This window comes from Squalius cephalus (genome assembly GCF_949319135.1).
Source record: "Squalius cephalus genome assembly, chromosome: 5".
NCBI classification, from domain to species: Eukaryota; Metazoa; Chordata; class Actinopteri; order Cypriniformes; family Leuciscidae; genus Squalius; species Squalius cephalus.
In genome coordinates, this window is record NC_137126.1 from 9,236,075 (window position 1) to 9,254,468 (window position 18,394).

Genomic DNA, 18,394 nt, shown 5'->3' on the forward strand with positions numbered 1-18,394 from the left:
ACTTTTTATGTTATAATTTCATCAACATAATTTCAAAAACATCTTAAAAGCAAACACATTCTCCCCACCTTCTCTCTTAGAGGCAGAAGTCTCCAAACTCTTCCTTTCCAATCACCCTACTGTCTGCTTGATCCTATCCCAACTCATCTCCTTCAAGCCATTTCTTCCTCAGTTGTACCCGCACTTACTCACATCATCAACACCTCTCCCCACTCTGGTACCTTTCCCACAGCATTTAAGCAGGCTCGGATAACCCCACTGCTTAAGAAACCCACTCTAAACCCAGCTCTTTTAGAAAATTACAGACTGGTATCCCTTCTTCCATTCATTGCTAAAACACTTGAATGAATTGTGTTCTACCAAGTCTCTACATTCCACAAAACAATCTCCTGGACAACAACCAGTCTGGACTCAAAAGCGGCCACTCAACTGAGACAGCCCTGCTCTCAGTTATTGAAGCTCTGAGACTGGCAAGAGCAGCTTCCAAACCCTCAATACTCATCTTGCTGGATCTGTCTGCAACTTTTGACACAGTTAACCACCAGATCCTCCTGTCAATCCTCATGACGAAGGGCATCCCAGGAACCACACTCCAATGTTCTCAGGTAGGTCTTTCAGGGTGTCATGGAAGGGTGAGGTGTCTAAGTCGCAACATCTATAGCTACTAGGGTGCCTCAGGGCTCAGTGCTTGGACCACTTCTCTTCTCCATCTACTTGTCATCACTAGGATCTGTCATTGACAAACATGTTTGTCCTATCACTGCTACGCTGATCATACGCTGAACTCTACCTCTCATGCCAGCCAGATGATCCGACGGTAGCTGTTCGGATCTTGGCCTGCCTGACAGACATTTCTTGCAAGATGAAGGACCACCACCTTCAGCTCAACCTTGCGAAGACAGAACTGCTTGAGGTCCAGGCCAACCCAACACTTCATTACAACTTCTCCATTCAGCTAGGTTCATCAACCATAACTCCATCCAGGACAACCAAGAACCTTGGAGTTGTGATTCATGATCAGTTAAACTTCACAGACCACATTGCTAACAACCCGGTCCTGCAGATTTGCTTTATACAACATTAGGAGGATCAGGCTCTTCCTATCGGAGCATGTTACACAACTCATTGTCCAAGCTCTTGTTCTATCCAGACTGGACTATTGTGATTCTCTCTTGGCAACCCTTCCAGCATGGACTGTCAAACCTCTGCAACTGATCCAGAATGCTGAGTGGTCTTTGATGAGACAAAATTGCACTGGTTGCCTTTTGCATCGTTCTGTACGTGAACGGCGAAGGAATTTTACTTTGACTGTTCCCTGCTGGTGGAATGACCTGCCTTAATTCAACCCAAGCTGCTGAGTTTGACCCAACACTTGACCCATTAATACTTACCATTCTCTCTCTCTCTCTCTCTCTCTATATATATAAACCTTGCTAACTGTGCTAGATAAACTGAGACTAGTCACAGCACTTGCATGTTGTTGCCCTATTGTTGGTTTGATTGCTGTTTATCTCATAATTATACTTAGTAGGTTATCTCATCATTTTGACTTCTAATTATGACATAATTATATGCCCCAAATGCATGTGTTGAATAGTATATAAAAAAGAGCCATATGTACGAGCAAATTTTAATAACAGTCAAACAGTGAAATTGAAATATACAACAGTGTTATACAAATTTTAAAAAAGCAAAGAACAACCAAACAATATCTAGATAATATTATTAATCATACAGTGAATCTAAAATGTGAAACTCGAGGCACTTCAAATGCTTTGGACAATGCTGCATAAAAAAGAAATAGTGTGAAATGCTTATATTCCACACCAGGCATATAAAATGTTTTCCCTGCCAGAAATCCTTAGAAAAATTCAGAAACACAAAACTAGGTGCATGCCGAAATATATTAAGAACTGTAAAATGTGCTGACCAATCAACTAAATGTTGTCTCAAAATAACTGCACATATCAGAGCCAGCAGTTCCAGTCTTGACCTAACGTCTAAAATTGTCAATGAAATTGTCAGTGTTCAGCATTTAATTACACAACAGTGACACAAATTTCTGATAAAGCAATATGTAAACAAGGTATACAAATATCAGTGTTTTTTTAAAAGTTGTGTTTTGTTTTGTGCAGTTTATTCATCGTTATCAATACACATATAGCCAGATTTGAACCTTCATCTCCAACAAAATTGGCACAGAGATTTTGCACAGAAAGTGAAATAAGGTTTCACGCACATTAAAAGCTCTCCTGAAAATGGCGAACATGTTTGTCATGCTCTTTGCAGCAAGTTTGCATATCTAAACAATGTGCCATTGAATATTAGTGCTTTTTTCCCTTCAGTAATTAGCAGTGAAGCTCTATTCACAAGCATTTTGAACATTAGACCATGAGAAGCAGAGTAGTGGTTCTCTGTGTTCTGCCTCCACGTTTAGTGCAGGTTGTAAACATTACAGAATGAATATTTCCTTTCTTTCACAGAGATCTCTCTCATCTGGTAAGTTATGAAGTGAAGCTGTTGCCTCCGGATGTACTGGAGCTCTTGAGAGGTGCTCAGTGGTGGTATGACGTGGTGTTCCAGCGATACCAGGATCTGTAAAATTCATCATATGTCAGTTTGACTGGTTCTTTAATAATTAAAGAGGCCATATGATGCTTTTTAATGTTTTCCTTTTCCTTTAGTGTGTAATGTATCTGTTTGTGCATGTATAAGATCTGCAAAAAGCTCATATTCTCCTACAAAAGGGATTTATTCTAAAAGAGAACATTGATCCAGACTTGCCTAAAATGCCTCGATCAAAGTCCAGATATTATTTACGTAAACGCATGACATAAATTTGAAATATTAGCATAATGCAAATGTAAAGAAAGAAAGGCTTCAGTAAATTGTAGTGTTGTCGAGATGCTGTGTGTTTCTATATGAAAGCAAACCCCTTTCATTAGGCCTTCCAAAAATGTATGAAATTAGGAATCAGTGGTAACCGTTCCTGAGTAGTACAACCCAAAATTAAGCTTGTGTAATGTGCATTTAATGTACGGCAGCTTCCTGAACTTGGGAGAGTACAACATTGGTTACACACAAGTCATGCTTACAAAGTTGGTTCTGATCAATCTGTTTGATCATCCACATTTTTAGGGCGATTTCACACTTGGTTTGATTGCCTGGTGCTGATTGCGGTGATGACACCTATTGAATTGTAGGCTACAACGCAAGTTAGCGCAGAAGAATAAAAAGTCATCAGCATATGCTAGTGGTAAACAAATAGAGCACTGAATGAGCACTTTTATGAGCACTGAAAAAAAGGAAGCGAAAGAGGAGAATATGGACGTGTCATAGCTAGGGAAAAGAGGCCATTTGGCATGGCTATTTTGCAAATGGAGGTTAGTAGTTTTATGTTTTAGCGTCATATCACGTTGATCAATGCACCATTTCATGTTGCGTTTTTATTAGCTAGTCAGTAGACGTTGGTCGTAGCAGCAAACACACTGTTGTGTGAGATGATCATGCAAAATTTCTGACACTGTCAGAAAATTATCGCAAGCTATCTTTGGTCACAAGAGCGTGACAACAGCCGTCTTTGAACCTCTTTCACTGTTCGACGTAGGACCACCGTTTAGGAGCCACTACCACAGAAATCGCCACGCTTGGTCATGTTTCATCTGGGACAGCCCAAAATCGTACAATGTGTGCATTAGAAGCTGAAGCTTGCTATTATGGTAAGGGGCGTTACATTTCAGACACACGCTTCAGGTGTTTGGCCAAACACAATGCACTGGGTCAGCTGGCCAATCAGAGCACTCTGGGCTTTTCAGAAGGAGGGGCTTTGAAGAAACGAATTCAATTAGAGCCTTTCCGATAGACGGGGAATAGAGGTTCGGCAATACATTTTTTTTTTTTACATTAAAGCATGTTAACTTTTTCTACTATTCCCAATAAACAAAACAATGACCTTTTAAAATAGCATCATATGGTCTCTTTACACATAAGATGGCTGCATGTGTGAAGTAACTTAAGGGAAGGTATTTGATGCGGTTATACCCTGTGGTGTTGAACGTCTGGTTGACCCCCTGTGCCGTCAGTGGACTGGATGTGGTGGACAGAGCGTTGGGGGAAGAGCCTCGACTGGGGCTGTTGGGGGAGGAGCTTGATGACACTGCAAGAAAAATGTGTTGTAACATCAGAAAACACATAAGGTTATAAATTATAAATACATTTTCCTACAATGGCAATAGTGGGGTTTGTCATCCCACCAGCTCTTTACTTACCACCTCCAGAGGCGAGGGGACTGAATGAGCGTGAAGTTGAAGGCTGAAACAGGAAATGAATCAAATTAGTGGGAAACAACGTGGAGAACATTTCTTTTAAGGAAACACATATATCCCTTTAATCACAAACCCTCTAAAACACACACAGTTTGGGGAGGATGATAAAGTTATAAACATGCCAACATAATGAATTATTAATTTGAAGTTTATTATAGCATAATGTGTCTATCCATTTGTCCCATTTGTTCTTTATGTAGAAATTTAAAAAATACACGACCGTTCAAAAGTCTGGGGTCAACCTTACGGTTGTTTAATATTTTCGATGATTTTCTGCATTTAAGGTGACAAAGGTGAATTTTCAGCAGCCTTTACTTCAGTGTCACATGATCCTTCAGAAATCATGTAACATTCAACTATTATTCTTTCTTATTATTTTCACAGTTAAAAATGGTTTTGCTGCTTAATATTTTGTGAAAACCATGATACATATCTTTCAGGATTCTTTGATGAATAGAAAGTTAAAAAGAATTAGAGAATTAGAATGATTAGACATATAATGTTACATTTTAAGAAATCAATTTGATGCATCCTTACTGAATAAAAGTATTCATTTCTTTTAAACAATCGTACTGACCCCAAACCATGGACAGGTATAATATAATATAACATATTATATATTATATAATTGTATTGAATATTATAAAATTGTTATTTGTTACAAGCACTACACACTATGACATAACACTAAGACAAGGGACTAAAGAAAACTCAGGGCTTAAATACACAAGGAGGCTAATCAACAGAAGTAGAGACAGGTGCGTAACATAAACAGTAACCATAGAAACGAACAAGGATCGGGAACACAAGCAAACAGGGACAGAACCAAACCAAAACACAAAGAAACTAACATATCCATGACAGTAATAGAATAGAATAGAATAGAATAGAACAGAAGAAACTTCTTTTTCTTCTATTCAAAACAACATCTGCCCTATGTGGCTCAATCCATGTCGAACCAGAGATTATTAGTAATAAAACTTGATGGTCACCATTCAGGTTGTACTTTTATGACTGGGTGTGTCTAAAAAAGCATGCCACGAGCATTATGAATCATGTTCACTACCATTTTGCAAAATTTCAGAGGGAGCTTAACTGGACTGTTAATAATTTCCTCAGGTCTAGATTAATCATTACTAGAGGAAAAAGAAAGACCCCCCATCTCAATCAATAATGATTTCTCAGACTCACCAGACGAGGGTTGTAGTTGTGAGACTTCATGGGTGAATTGGAAATGGGGCAGTATATCCTCTTCTCTTTCTGCCGCCGGTTGCAGAACCAAACCCGCACTACTTCCTTCTCCATGGCTAGCTGCTCTGAGATGAGCGTAATCTCTTCAGAGTTGGGTTTTGGGTTCTAGATATAGGGAATAAAGTGTGTTTATATATCACAGCCTGCAGGCGGCACTGAAAGAAAACTGATGCATTTTGTCATAGCTGAAAAGGACCTGTTACCCTACGTTAGAAAGGAGCAGTTTAGGATTAAACCTCCACATGCTAATGCAGCACACAGTTGACTAAATTAACTTGTGGCAGATTACAAATGCAACAAAATGATACTGTATTACTTTAAATGATAAATGAATTGAAACACTTTGAAATAAGGTTCAATTTGTTAACATTAGTTGACTATATTAGTAAACGTGAACTAAGAATATATTTATTAATCTTAGTAAAAGTTAATTTCAACATTTACACTAAATGTTTGGAATAATTAAGATGTTTTTGTCTCTTATGCTCACTGAGGCTGCATTTATTTGATCACAAATACAGTAAAATATCATTACAATTAAAGAGCTGTTGTTTATTTGAATATATTTATGTAATTTATTCCTGTGATGACAAATCTGAATTTTCAGCATCATTACTTTAGTGTCACATGATCCTTCAGAAATCATTCTCATATGCTGATTTGTTGCTCAAGAAACATTTTTGTTATCATCAATGTTGAAAACTGTTGTGCTTCATATTATAGTGTCGGAACCGTGACGCACTATCATTCAAAAGTTTGAAGAAAAAAAACTTTTATTCAGCAAGGACACATTCATTTGATCAAAAGTGGCAGTAAAGACATTTATACTGATACAAAAGCTTTCTATTTAAAAAAAATGCTGTTCTTTTGAGCTTCTTATTTATTAAAGAATCCTTAAAAAAATGTGTCATGGTTTCCACTTAAATATCACCAGCAACATTGACAATTATAAGAACCATTATTAATAACTGAGCACCAATAATAACAGCAAATCAGCATTTAAGAATGATTTCTGAAGGATCATGTGACACTAAATACTGGAGTAATGTTCAGCTTTGCCATCACAGGAAAAAATTACATTTTAAAATATATTAAAATAGAAAATAGTTGCTTAAAATTGGAATAATATTTCACAATATTACCGTTTTTACTGTATTTTTCAAATAAATGCAGCCTTTGTGAGCATAAGACTTCTAAAACTATTATTCTTAATATCTGTTAATAATATTTAATGGACATGAGAAAACATGAACTAACAATAAACAGTTGTATTTTTATAAACTAATGTTTAAAAATATGAACAATCTCTATAACAAATGTGTTGCTCATTGTTAGTTAGGGTTAGACCTTATCGTAAACTGTTGTACTCTGTATGGCAAACTCTGTATGGACCAAACATTTTTATCATTCTTCTGTCATGCTCCCTACAATGAGAAATTCTTTCAAATTATGTTCATATGAGGGCCTGAAGCATCAAAAAAAGGAGTAAAAACGGCAAACTCACATCTAAAAAGCGTTTCTCAAGTGTGAGCTTGATGTTAGTTTCAATGCTTGTTCTCTTTTTCCTCTTCCTTCCGTAACCCTCCAAAAGGGGTGGTAGGGTGGTGGGGTTGGTCATGGTGTCGGATGGCGAGTTCTCTGAGGTGATGTGAAGGGAAGGTTTAATATTGCAGGTATTTGAGTACAGTCCGCAAAACAAATGTCAAATGATGCTTACAGAAACATTTTTAAGTTCTGTCCACTAGAGGGCAGTAGCAGCACATACCTGCATCACTCAGCCACTTCTCTAGCAAGGGCTTGAGCTTGCACATGTTTTTGAAGCTAAGATTGAGAGCCTCGAAGCGTGAGATGGTTGTCTGACTGAAGTCATTTCCATACAGCTTTCCCATGGCTAGACCCACGTCACCCTGCAAACACATCACAGGAGAGTTTGAGAACTGGATGACATCCACAAAGGGTCGGGCAACATTGAGTAGCCTATTTAAAATGGGCTCCTTTTCCATTTAAATTTCAGTGGATATACCCACATGAAGTTAAATTGAAAAGACAATTGAAATGACAGGGAAAGAAATAAACAAAATTGCAATAATAAAATACTACTACTACTACTAATAATAAAAAAAACGACACTTGTCACAATATATGTGCATTTCATTAGTCAAAAATACATAAATATTGACTAAGTATGCTTGTTTATTCACTGGCATGTAAAACACAAAGCATTCTTATTTGTGCTTGAGAAACTGAATCAGAATATCTTCAATATTTGACCACTGTTTATGATAAAACCTGGTTACAATGACGGCAATATCCTCATTTCTGTCAGGATTGCAAAATTATACAATATCAATTGGTAGTTATTGATATTTTGAATAGAATATCTGTACGTATTCAATCATGTTCACTCCCATTTATTTGTGACCACTAAACAATGTCCATTAGGGAGAAATATTGATATATTTACACGTTTACTTAATATGTCTTCAGATAGAATTGTTGTTTCTATTCTTTTTTTATTAATTATGCAATCTGATGAGAATTTAGCGGCTTCAAACACAATCTGTGTCTCTCGCTTTCTGGGATGGACTACTTGCACTGAGCTTCATGAAGCACTTCTGCTTTGAAATAGTATGATTCATTTATTGCCGGTTATGTGCCCTAGTCACCCAGTTGACTAAACACCACTTAAAATGAGTGTCTCCAAGACATTTTCAGAGACAGGAGAAGAGATATTCTGATAGGCTACTGTGTAAAGAATTTTCAGAACTCAACGGAAGCTGATGATATTTATAAGGTATATTAGAGACTGTTAGCGCGGCCATCTCCCACGCCGGAGACCCCTGTTCGAATCCCGCTCGGAGCAGGTTGAGTAGGACTGGTTCAAATTGGTGCCGTGACCCGGATGTTAGTGAGGTTTAGGAGAGTGAGAGTAACTGTCGTAGGCCAGTAAGAGCTGTGCGTGTAAACCTCACTCCCCTGGCCTTAAGAGGCGCACTAGCGACTGACACTAGCGGCTTCTGTCTTTAGCATCCTTATTAGCGTGGCGACCTCTCACGCCAGAGACCCCTGTTCGAATCCCGCTCGGAGCAGGTCGAGTAGGATCGGTTACAATTGGTGCGGTGACTCGGATGTTAGTGAGGTTTAGGAGAGTAAGTGTAACTGTTGTAGGCCAGTAAGAGCTGTGCTTGTAAACCTAACTCCCCTGATCTCAAGAGGCACACTAGCGACTGATGCTAGAGGCTGCTGTCTTTAGCCTTTTTAGAGCACCCGCCTCCCACGCCGGAGACCCCTCGGAGGGGGTCGAGTAGGACCGGTTACATATAGTCTGTTCAATACCATAAAATATACATCTAAAACAGTTATAAAACCAGGCACAAAGTCTTACCTGAGTAAAGCCTAGTTTGATTCGTCTTTGTTTGAAGGCTTTAGCAAACTGCTCCAGCTCCTCCAGGTCATTAGGCTCATCTTGTGGTGGTCCCACATGTTTAGGGACCTGTAAGTGAGACATGTCCAGGTGTCCATCCATAGAGGAGCCAGCCAGCCCTGTCCTGCCCATTGCCTTAGGAGAAAATAAAGCTATTAGAGTCTAGGTAATCAGTTGTTATCACCTTTGTTTGCTTACATGCTATTTGTATTATTGTTTTGATGTGTTTTAGTGTTTTCCTTTTCTCATGCCCTTAAAAAAGTACCTTGGTATTATGCATTACAGTAATAGTCTATGTCAATATGGCAATACCATGTTTTTCTCACTACTATGATGGAAATTCATTGAAAGACCTTACAGTGCCACTGTTAAATGTCAGTGTCCTGGTTGTGGAACACTTGCCATGCTTTTTTTTCTTTCTTTTTTTTTTTTTATCACATTTTTTAGAAATCATCATAAATTATCATTTGAAAGCTTAAAAAAAATCATCCTGTGAAAACTGTTTTGAAATTGGACATTGCGTTAGCATGGAAACTTTAAAACCTTTTAGCAGGATCCTCCCCCTAGTGGTTTAAAAATTTACTGCATTATCAAATCTTTTTCTAAACTTGATAAAAAACATATCGTTGGAAAGGTCCGAGAATCAAGGTTCCATATTTGGCCATTGTTTTGTGATAGAAGTGACATTGTGATAGAAATGTATTTAAAATGGTTCCAGGAACCTCAATTTTATCACATCAACTTCAAATTGGGAAACAAAAACTTGGTTAGACACATGGCTTTGGTTTTCTAGCAATTTTAGAGTCCAAATTGTTTTGTAAAATATATAAATAATCTGCTGCCTGTCTTCTTTAAAAAAGAGACCTTGAGAAGAGACCTTAGCTCTGTATTCCAAAGTATTCATGAATTACAACTATTTAAGTTTGGATGTGCATTTTTACGTCTATGATGAGGGGAGTAAAAGTTAATAGGTTTAAATATCATGGTAGATGAATATAATAACTAATATATGAACCGATGAATATATATAATCAAAGGTTTAGAGGCATTTGCCCAAATGTATGTTTCTTCTGAAAATAAAAATGGAAAAAGGGAGCAAAGCTATAAACAAGACAAAGGGTGAAAAAAAATGGAAAGATAGGGTGAAAAATAGTTTTGACCATTTCTTGGTCACTATATAATTCCCATACTTTCATTTGTGTTCTTTCATAGTGTTGATGACTTATTTAATAAAGGTAAAATAGTAACAGTGAAGAATAAACAAGTGTTTTGGTTACACAATTTCAACAATTTTCAAGTTCTCATCTGTTAATGTTAGATAATGCATTACAGGGTTCACCCAAAAATTATAATTCTGTCATTAATTACTCACCCTCGTGTTGTTCCAAACCCATAAGACTTTCATTCATCCTCGGAACACAAATGAAGATCTTTTTGATGAAAGCTGAGAGCTTTCTGTCACTCCATTGACTGTCTATGTAACTACCACTTTCAAGCCCCAGAAAGGTAGTAAAGACATCTTTAAAGTAATCCATGTGACTCCAGTGGTTTAACCTCAATTGTATGAAGCAGCGAGAGTGCTTTGTTTGCGCAAATAAACAAAAACAAACATAATTTACAATTTTATTTACAAAATATTAATCTCCAAAGAGAGTTCCTGAGAGGACCACGATGCACGCGTTATGTTGACGCGAGAGCAGACGCTGTTGCCTGAATGCACGTCGGTGATTAATTACTACTGTCTTTACTACCTTTCTGGGGCTTGAAAGTGGTAGTTACATAGACAGTCAATGGAGTGACAGAAAGATCTCAGATTTCATCAAAAAGATCTTCATTTGTGTTCTGCAGTTGAACAAAAGACTTACTGGTTTGGAACGACATGAGGAAGAGTAATTAATGAGAGAATTTTCATTTCTGGGTGAACTAGCGCTTTAACTAGCATAATTTAACATTGAGCAATATGTTTTTACTGAATTTATAAACCTTTCTTAATGTTAATAAAAATGTTCAAGTTCATGTGAGGTCACAGTTCATTAACTAATGTTAACAGATACAACTTTTGATCTTAAAAAAATATTGAGAATAACATTAACTAAGATTAATAAATGCTGTAAAAGTATTGTTCTTTGTTTGTTCAGATTAATAAATGCTGTAAAAGTATTGTTCTTTGTTTGTTCATGTTAACTACTGTTAACAAATGAAACCTTATTGTAAAGTGTCTCTGGTGTTTGTTTGTTTTTAACATTTTTAAATTAATTATTTATTTATTTCAAGAAATAATCCAACATTAGGCTCTGATGTACCTGAGGAGTGAGTGCGAGACCTGGCTGGTGTGGTAAGAGTCCTGTCTGGGACTGGGATGGCAAGGAAAGCAGATTGGGCTGCAGCAGTGCTGGAGGAAACAGCATTTAAACATGTATGTACTGTAGTTAAGTCAAACAAAAATATCTTTCTCAGTGAGCGACATCATCCCTAATATGATCCAGTACATTCACTGACCTTGGTGTCCTGATTGGGCCTGTGAGAGGAGAAATGATGAGGGAGAGGACAGATGAGATCCAGGCATCAGGACGAGCTGGGGCAGAGAGTGCAGGGAGGGCAGCTCCTGAAAACACCAATCACCAGCCATTACATGCATGCCTTATCTTTCACCACAATTACACTTTGTGTGAACTTTCCAGCATTAAATCACACAAAACATTTTCAGGTCACATTGCATCCAAGAATGAAAAAAATAAGAAAAATATTTTGCTTAAAGTCTATTAAGATATTTTGAATTAAGAAATCATTTTTAAGACAGTTAAAGGGATAGTTCACCTGAAAATGAAAATCATTTACTCACCCAGTTGTTCCAAACCTGTATGAGGTTATAAAAAAAAAAAAAAAAACTTCTACCATCAATTGTTTGGTTACACACATTCTTCAAAATATCTTCTTTTATGTTCAACAGAAAAAAGAAACTCATACAGGTTTGGAACAACTTGAGGGGTGAGTAAATGATGACAGAATTTATGTTTGGGTGAACTATCCCGTTAAGCAGAGTTTTCTCAAAAATGTCATTACCATAATGCTTTTCCCTTTTTTTATTTACATTATTTTCAGTGGCGATTCTAGTTACATTATCTTTTACTGTATTACATAAAAACTTGTTATAATAAGTCATTATAAATTAAAGGCATTTAACAAATGCTTCCGTGATTTATAAATACTTAAACGTACAGTATGGAATTTTTCGCCGCTAGGGGTCGCTAACCTCTTTACAATAACAAAGGCGTAGTTTGATGACGCAACATTTGCTAAGAATTATGGATCTTGTCGTCAACGTCAAGCCGACCGATCTAATAATGTTTATGGATGACTGAATACATCGATGCTTTTATCATGACTGTGATATGAAGCAGTTCGGGATTGCTAAGAGACAGCTATCAGCTCCACACGCGACGCGAGTCCCGCGGATATAAAAGGAATATGGACATTTCATTCTACCGAACTACACGCAAGTGCAGAATTACAACTCACAGGTCAGTTTATTAGACAAATTAAACTTGTGAGGTAACGCAGCGCTGTTTCACTTGGTCTAACATTACACTATCACACTAAACTGCATTTGAATGTGTTGAAATTTATGTGTTAGTTTGTCTGTATGAGACTAGCAGTAAGCTAGATCAACATTAGAATAACATACAGATCATATTCTAGCATTTTATCATTGTTGAACTATATACAATTTATTAGTTTTATGTAAATGTGCTCACTTGTTTAATAAAGTACATGTAGGAGCGGTCGAAGTCTCGGACGTGGAGCTCTCGTTTATATACTGTCTATGGGAGCTCTAGGCATCTAGGAAACACCGCGCTGATATTGATTCTCGTTTTAGGTCTCCTTTTTTATCCAAAGTCTGCTTGCCATGGTCCATAATGTTTGAACGAAACAACAACAGTGTGCAAACAGACATTGCGAACTACACAGTTGTCCACGTCAGTCGCTTTGGTTACTATCGGAGGGCTCTGGTTGCTATGGCAGTACGAGCGGAAACCAGGGACAACGCGGATATGACGCCATTGACGGCGACAAAACGGAAATAAAGAAACGGGACGTGTCTTCGAATTAAATTACAAATTTCTCCTGGTTTGAAAGTTGTTGGAAACAGTCGGGATAATGTAAGTACACAACTAAAAAAAAAATATAACATAGATATAGTGATTTTTGCTGTTTTTAAAGCAAAAAAGTTACATATTGTGCCTTTAAATAATAAAATAAATAATATCTATTTAATGTGCTAGTTTTTTCCCCATAAATACTTGAATAATAAAATAAATATTTAATATATACAATTTTCTCACCTTACAGTAATGACATTTTTTTGCAGTTATGAGAATTGGGACTGAAATCAATGCTTAATTGGTGCTTAAAAAGATGGTTCACCGCAAAATGAAAATTCTGTCATCATTTACTCACCCTCAAGTTGTTCCAAAACTGCTGAACACAAAAGAAGATATTTTGAAGAATGTCAGTAACCAAACAGTTGATGTACCCCATTGACTTCCATAGTATTTCTTTTCTATACTGTGGAAGTCAATGGGGCCCATCAACTATTTGGTTACCCATAGTCTTCAAAATATCTTCTTTTGTGTTCAGCATTTTTGGAACAACTTGAGGGTGAGTAAATGATGACAGAATTTTTATTTTGTTATTAAAAAAGTAACAATGCCAAAATACCTAATGATCTAAATAGGCTTAATTTTCTTAATACAAAACATAAGTGTGTGTGTGTGTGTGTGTGCATGAGTTCTCATTGACTGTGTTGATAAAGACGTACCCCAGTAAGCTGGCCACCAGGCACCGGTGATCCCTGAGTTAAGTGGCATGTCTTGTGTGACGAACCAGAATGAGGCGAATCGTTCAGGTTCTCAGTCTTTATCTGTAAGTGAAACAAGTAATTTGTTAGATAACCCAAATTTGTTAGAATTTGTTGTTAATGAACAAATTCAAGATATGTACTGTTGTGCTTTGGCCTCAGGCATGTGTGTTTGTGTGTGTATACATGCACTCTTTGTGTGTACTCAGAGACCAGTAAGGCTGCAGGACTCGTTCTGCAGAGGGCCTTTAACAAACATTCCTTCCCTTCCCGCAGGCGCAGTATGCAAATGCCCATAGAAGCCTGAAGCTAGTTCCTGTGCACGAAAGTTTTCTCTGTCCTCACCACTAGATCATATGACAGGCTTATCTAAAAGACTAATGAAGCTTATTCATAATGACTCATATGTCTCACGTAGTGTAACACTAGAAAACTTTTGTAATCTTTCAATCCGTTTCCACTTGAACTCCCAAAGAGTTTCACCTCATGAGAGGAGCAATGCGCTGCTCCGAATACCAAAACAGTACGTTTTCACATGATGAATATTAAGTAAAGCAAAGTTTGTACTTACTTGTCTGCTGAAGTCAATGCCATTTTGTTCAATGTCTGGAAAACAAAAAAGATAATCACACTTAGCATTAAAGTAAAGTTATGCATAAACATTCAGACTGTCTCCCAGCTGAGGGATCCAGATAATGTTACAAAACATTTGAGTTTTCATTTAAACTTGTATCATTATTTATTTCAAGGGGTTTTCATATTAAGACTTATAATGGACCATAAAAACAAACTCCCAAATGTTCCATTAAACTGAGTGAGGAGGGTTAGTCAGCAGTTCAAAGGTTGTCAATACCAGGTAATCTCTCTTCATTTGAAATTCAAATCTATCTCTATGAGGCCGTGGTTAGAACGGCACTAACTCACTCCACAATATGGAAATATAGCCTTCTCCTGAGCCAAACTTCCAGTATGGAAATCATCAGATCATGCAAATGAGTTTCCATGGCAACTTTTAGAGGCCTTCACATTTGAATACTTACAGACCTCCAGGTGCATCTCTTATCCACCCCCCTCCCCCCCTCGTTCACACACACACACACACACACACACACACACACACACACACACACACACACACACACACACACACACACACACACACACACACACACACACACACACACAAACACACACACACACAATTATGATTATAAAACCTGCCATGGCCCATTTCCTCCATTTTGATTGCATTATACTTCGTTAAAATCCCTGATTTTAAAGTCAGAATGGTTAAAGTCATCCAGTCATACGTGTTTGCACATAAACTGTGATGATACTTAATAGCAATTCATACAAGTCCAAAACAATAAAACGTCCTTACTACAAAACAGTGGAAAAAAATTGATTTAGATATACTTTCACTAGTTTTCATGTAGGCTCATATAAAGGTGTTTGTAAACATGAACAACATTTCTTTTGTACAATCCAAATATTTGTAGGTATCACATGACCTGATGGGACATCTGATAGGTCTAACCTGAACCCTAATCCATATCCAAACATTTCACACCACAGAGGTGATGGAACATAAATGAAATTTATATTTAACAATGAGGGACAACACACTGCTCTCTCTGAATTCTCATTTCTCTCAGGTTCCTCATTTGGGAGAGATGGTTCCGTACAGAAGTCATTGTAACCAGACCAAGATTCAGTAGTGCCTGAGGCTATGAGCGCTTCACTGCAAACAAACCGCCACATACATCCTGGTAGACTTCACATCCATCAGCCTGCATGCATCACACACCTAGACGCCTTATGCACTCTGTACTCGGTATTCAACAATACATAAGAATGCCTTTTTTAAGTACAATCCCAATTTATGGGGTGACAAATAAAAAGTAAATAAGTAAATGCATAGAAATAAATGCACTGAACAAAAATGACTTCTAAGGTTGGCACAAAGCCATTTGTACAAACTTGCCTGAGAGCGTGACCAGTGTCCCATCAACACAAAGAGTTAAACTTTTGGTCATAACCACAAACGGTTATTGTAAAGAAGCCCGATGGCAGTTCGTGAAATTATGATCCTCATTTCAAGAGAACGTAAAGGTGAATCACAAACACTGTGTTTAACCATTTAACATTTAACACATTTAACCACAGATAATACAGGCTTAATAACTGGAAATAGACAATTTGTAAGAAAATACCCAAAACAAAATCACATTTGGACATAAAAGCAGTGAAATTATTTGAAATATTTAAGAAAATAATCAAATATGTTTGGTAATCATGTAGCACAGAATATTTTTCAAATGTACATTTATGTCATATTTTATAGTTTTTAAATATCGTAAACCTCACTTATAATATTTTCGTGCCACAAATTGTTATTTTACAACTTTAAAAAAAAAATATAATTGCCGTATAATTTATTGACTTATATTTCCATGTTATTTCCATTCAAATGTCACCATACATTAGTTAAGAGGTAATTGTTCCATTTCAAGGCAATTGACAGTATTCCAGAGAGTGAGAGAAGGCTCCTTACCAGCTGGTTCATGCTGAGATTCTGTCTGTTCAACAGCCTCTGTGCTCATCTTAATATCTGTAATGATAAATACAGCTGATTTTCCTACAGGATCACAACTTTATGCAGACACTGAGGCAATTCATCCCCGGGCCCAGCCAGTAAAATGATCTTGAGGTTTATTCTAATGTGTCCAGCTTTCAAATGGTCTCCTTTATGTAAAGGGCTTGTTGTAATATTCATAAGAGCAAGGGTATCCCCATTCACCATTCACCACAATCACTCTGTCTCTCCACCCTAATCTCTTCTAGTCAAAAACATTTAAATGTGTCAATATCTAGAGCTGTGTACAGGTACAATGCAAAACAATATGATTCCACAAAACGGTCTCCGCTTGAGAAGTAAGCAGGAATCTGGGAAATAAAGCATTTCTATAAAAACTTTGAGAAGTACATCTACACTTACCTTATAAAAGCAAAGATCTACGGACCCAGGCTCTGTAGATTAAATCCCTGCTTCTGTGGTGCTTTTCTCAGAGAAACACATTTAGCAAAGTGGGTTAGTAGAAGAGCATTCACCTCTCCAGTATCCCACACCAGCCGATAGACACGTCATTTGCATAAGGCCCTGGTGTGTCCTATCCAGACTCTGACTTTTTGCATAAAACAACAATAGGCAGACAGCAAACTTCGAAAAGCTTGAGAATAAGAGCGTGCGTGCAACTCTGCCTGTGTCTATGTACACTGGCAAACTTAAAGTGTGCCTCGTCTTTGATTGAACATGGCATAGCTCTATTTATTCAGATGTAACACTATGCATAAAGGCTGGAATTATGATGCTTCTTTTACTAGGCTTTATAAGAGAATGGGTTTGACTGAATGAGTTATATAGGATATATATATACAGTATACAGGTCAAAAGTTTGGAAAAATTACTATTTTTTATGTTTTTGAAAGAAGTATCTTATGCTCATCTTTTTTTTTTTTTTTTACATACTTTATTATATACTTTAAAATATTATTTATTTCTGTGATGTAAAGCTGAATTTTCAGCATCATTACTCCAGTCTTCAGTTTCACATGATCCTTCAGAAATCATTCCAATATGCTGATTTGATACTTGTACTGCTTAATTGTTTTTGTTTTTTTTGGAACCTGTGATACTTTTTTTCAGGATTCATTGGTTAATAAAAAGTTTAAAAGAACAGCATTTATTCAAAATAGAAATCTTTTCAAACAATATGATTCCAAATCACATTTTATAAACTTAACACTGGCCGGGTGTTTGGCTACAGTTCATTCCACAACAGAGATGAAGAAATTGTTTCTTTAGCCAGAGTTCTGTGGAAATCTCTTTGGGTGTTTTCCACAGCCAAAATTCTGACATCATGTCACCCACTAAGTTTCTCATTAATTCATGGTGTGCATGGGGTTTACTACTGCCTACTCTGATTAATCTCGATTTATTTACAGCGCGAACCAGTTCTTTCGAACCGGTTCAAATCGTTTGCGTCACCCCGATAAACATTAATGTAGTAGATAAAGACTGAAAAAATAAACTCACCAGGGAGTAACATCGGTTATAATGCACAACTGCGTTTTGTTGATCACGGATGCCGTAGCTTGTGTTTGTGCATATTTACACTTTGACTGGTAAAGTAAGACCCACCTCTACATTACATTGACTGACCCCGTTGCGTTAATAAGTTGTAACTTTACCATGTAAAGATGAGTTTTACTGTCACACATCCAGACTGATAAACACAGAAAACTTACACAAGAGGGCAGCATTAAGTCTGTCAATTGAGGAGACATAATTGCATGATTTTTACGTATGGTTGATTTGACAGTGGTGCATGGTTGAGAATTCTAGATCATTATAACAAAAGAGGTAAAAATAATAACAAACCCTGCTGAAAAATCCAGCATTGCTGGTCTCCAGCATATTAAGGTATGTTTTGCACACTGGGACCAGCATGGGATGCTGGTTACGGGTATTCTGGT

General features: G+C 37.1%; 1 protein-coding gene across 3 annotated transcripts; it reads right to left on the reverse strand.

The window, feature by feature from the left end:
- Positions 1-1,617: 1,617 nt before the first annotated feature.
- Positions 1,618-18,034, reverse strand: pou2f3 (POU class 2 homeobox 3). 3 transcript variants are annotated; one of them, XM_079871732.1, is made up of 15 exons: positions 17,955-18,034; positions 16,857-16,917; positions 16,413-16,469; positions 14,430-14,464; positions 13,820-13,921; positions 11,843-11,857; positions 11,500-11,605; positions 11,304-11,392; positions 8,962-9,135; positions 7,342-7,483; positions 7,081-7,214; positions 5,517-5,681; positions 4,269-4,311; positions 4,042-4,156; positions 1,620-2,595 (listed from the first exon to the last, which is right to left on the reverse strand). In XM_079871732.1, exons 3-15 carry the CDS (start codon positions 16,459-16,461, stop codon positions 2,556-2,558), a joined length of 1,209 nt encoding a protein of 402 aa, XP_079727858.1. In that variant the 5' UTR covers positions 16,462-16,469; positions 16,857-16,917; positions 17,955-18,034; the 3' UTR covers positions 1,620-2,555. The 3 variants fall into 3 exon arrangements, with proteins under 3 accessions (XP_079727859.1, XP_079727858.1, XP_079727857.1); XM_079871731.1 differs by lacking the exon at positions 17,955-18,034 and having other exon boundaries at positions 16,857-16,978; XM_079871733.1 differs by lacking the exons at positions 11,843-11,857; positions 17,955-18,034 and having other exon boundaries at positions 1,618-2,595; positions 16,857-17,160.
- Between the last annotated feature and the right edge of the window lie 360 nt (positions 18,035-18,394).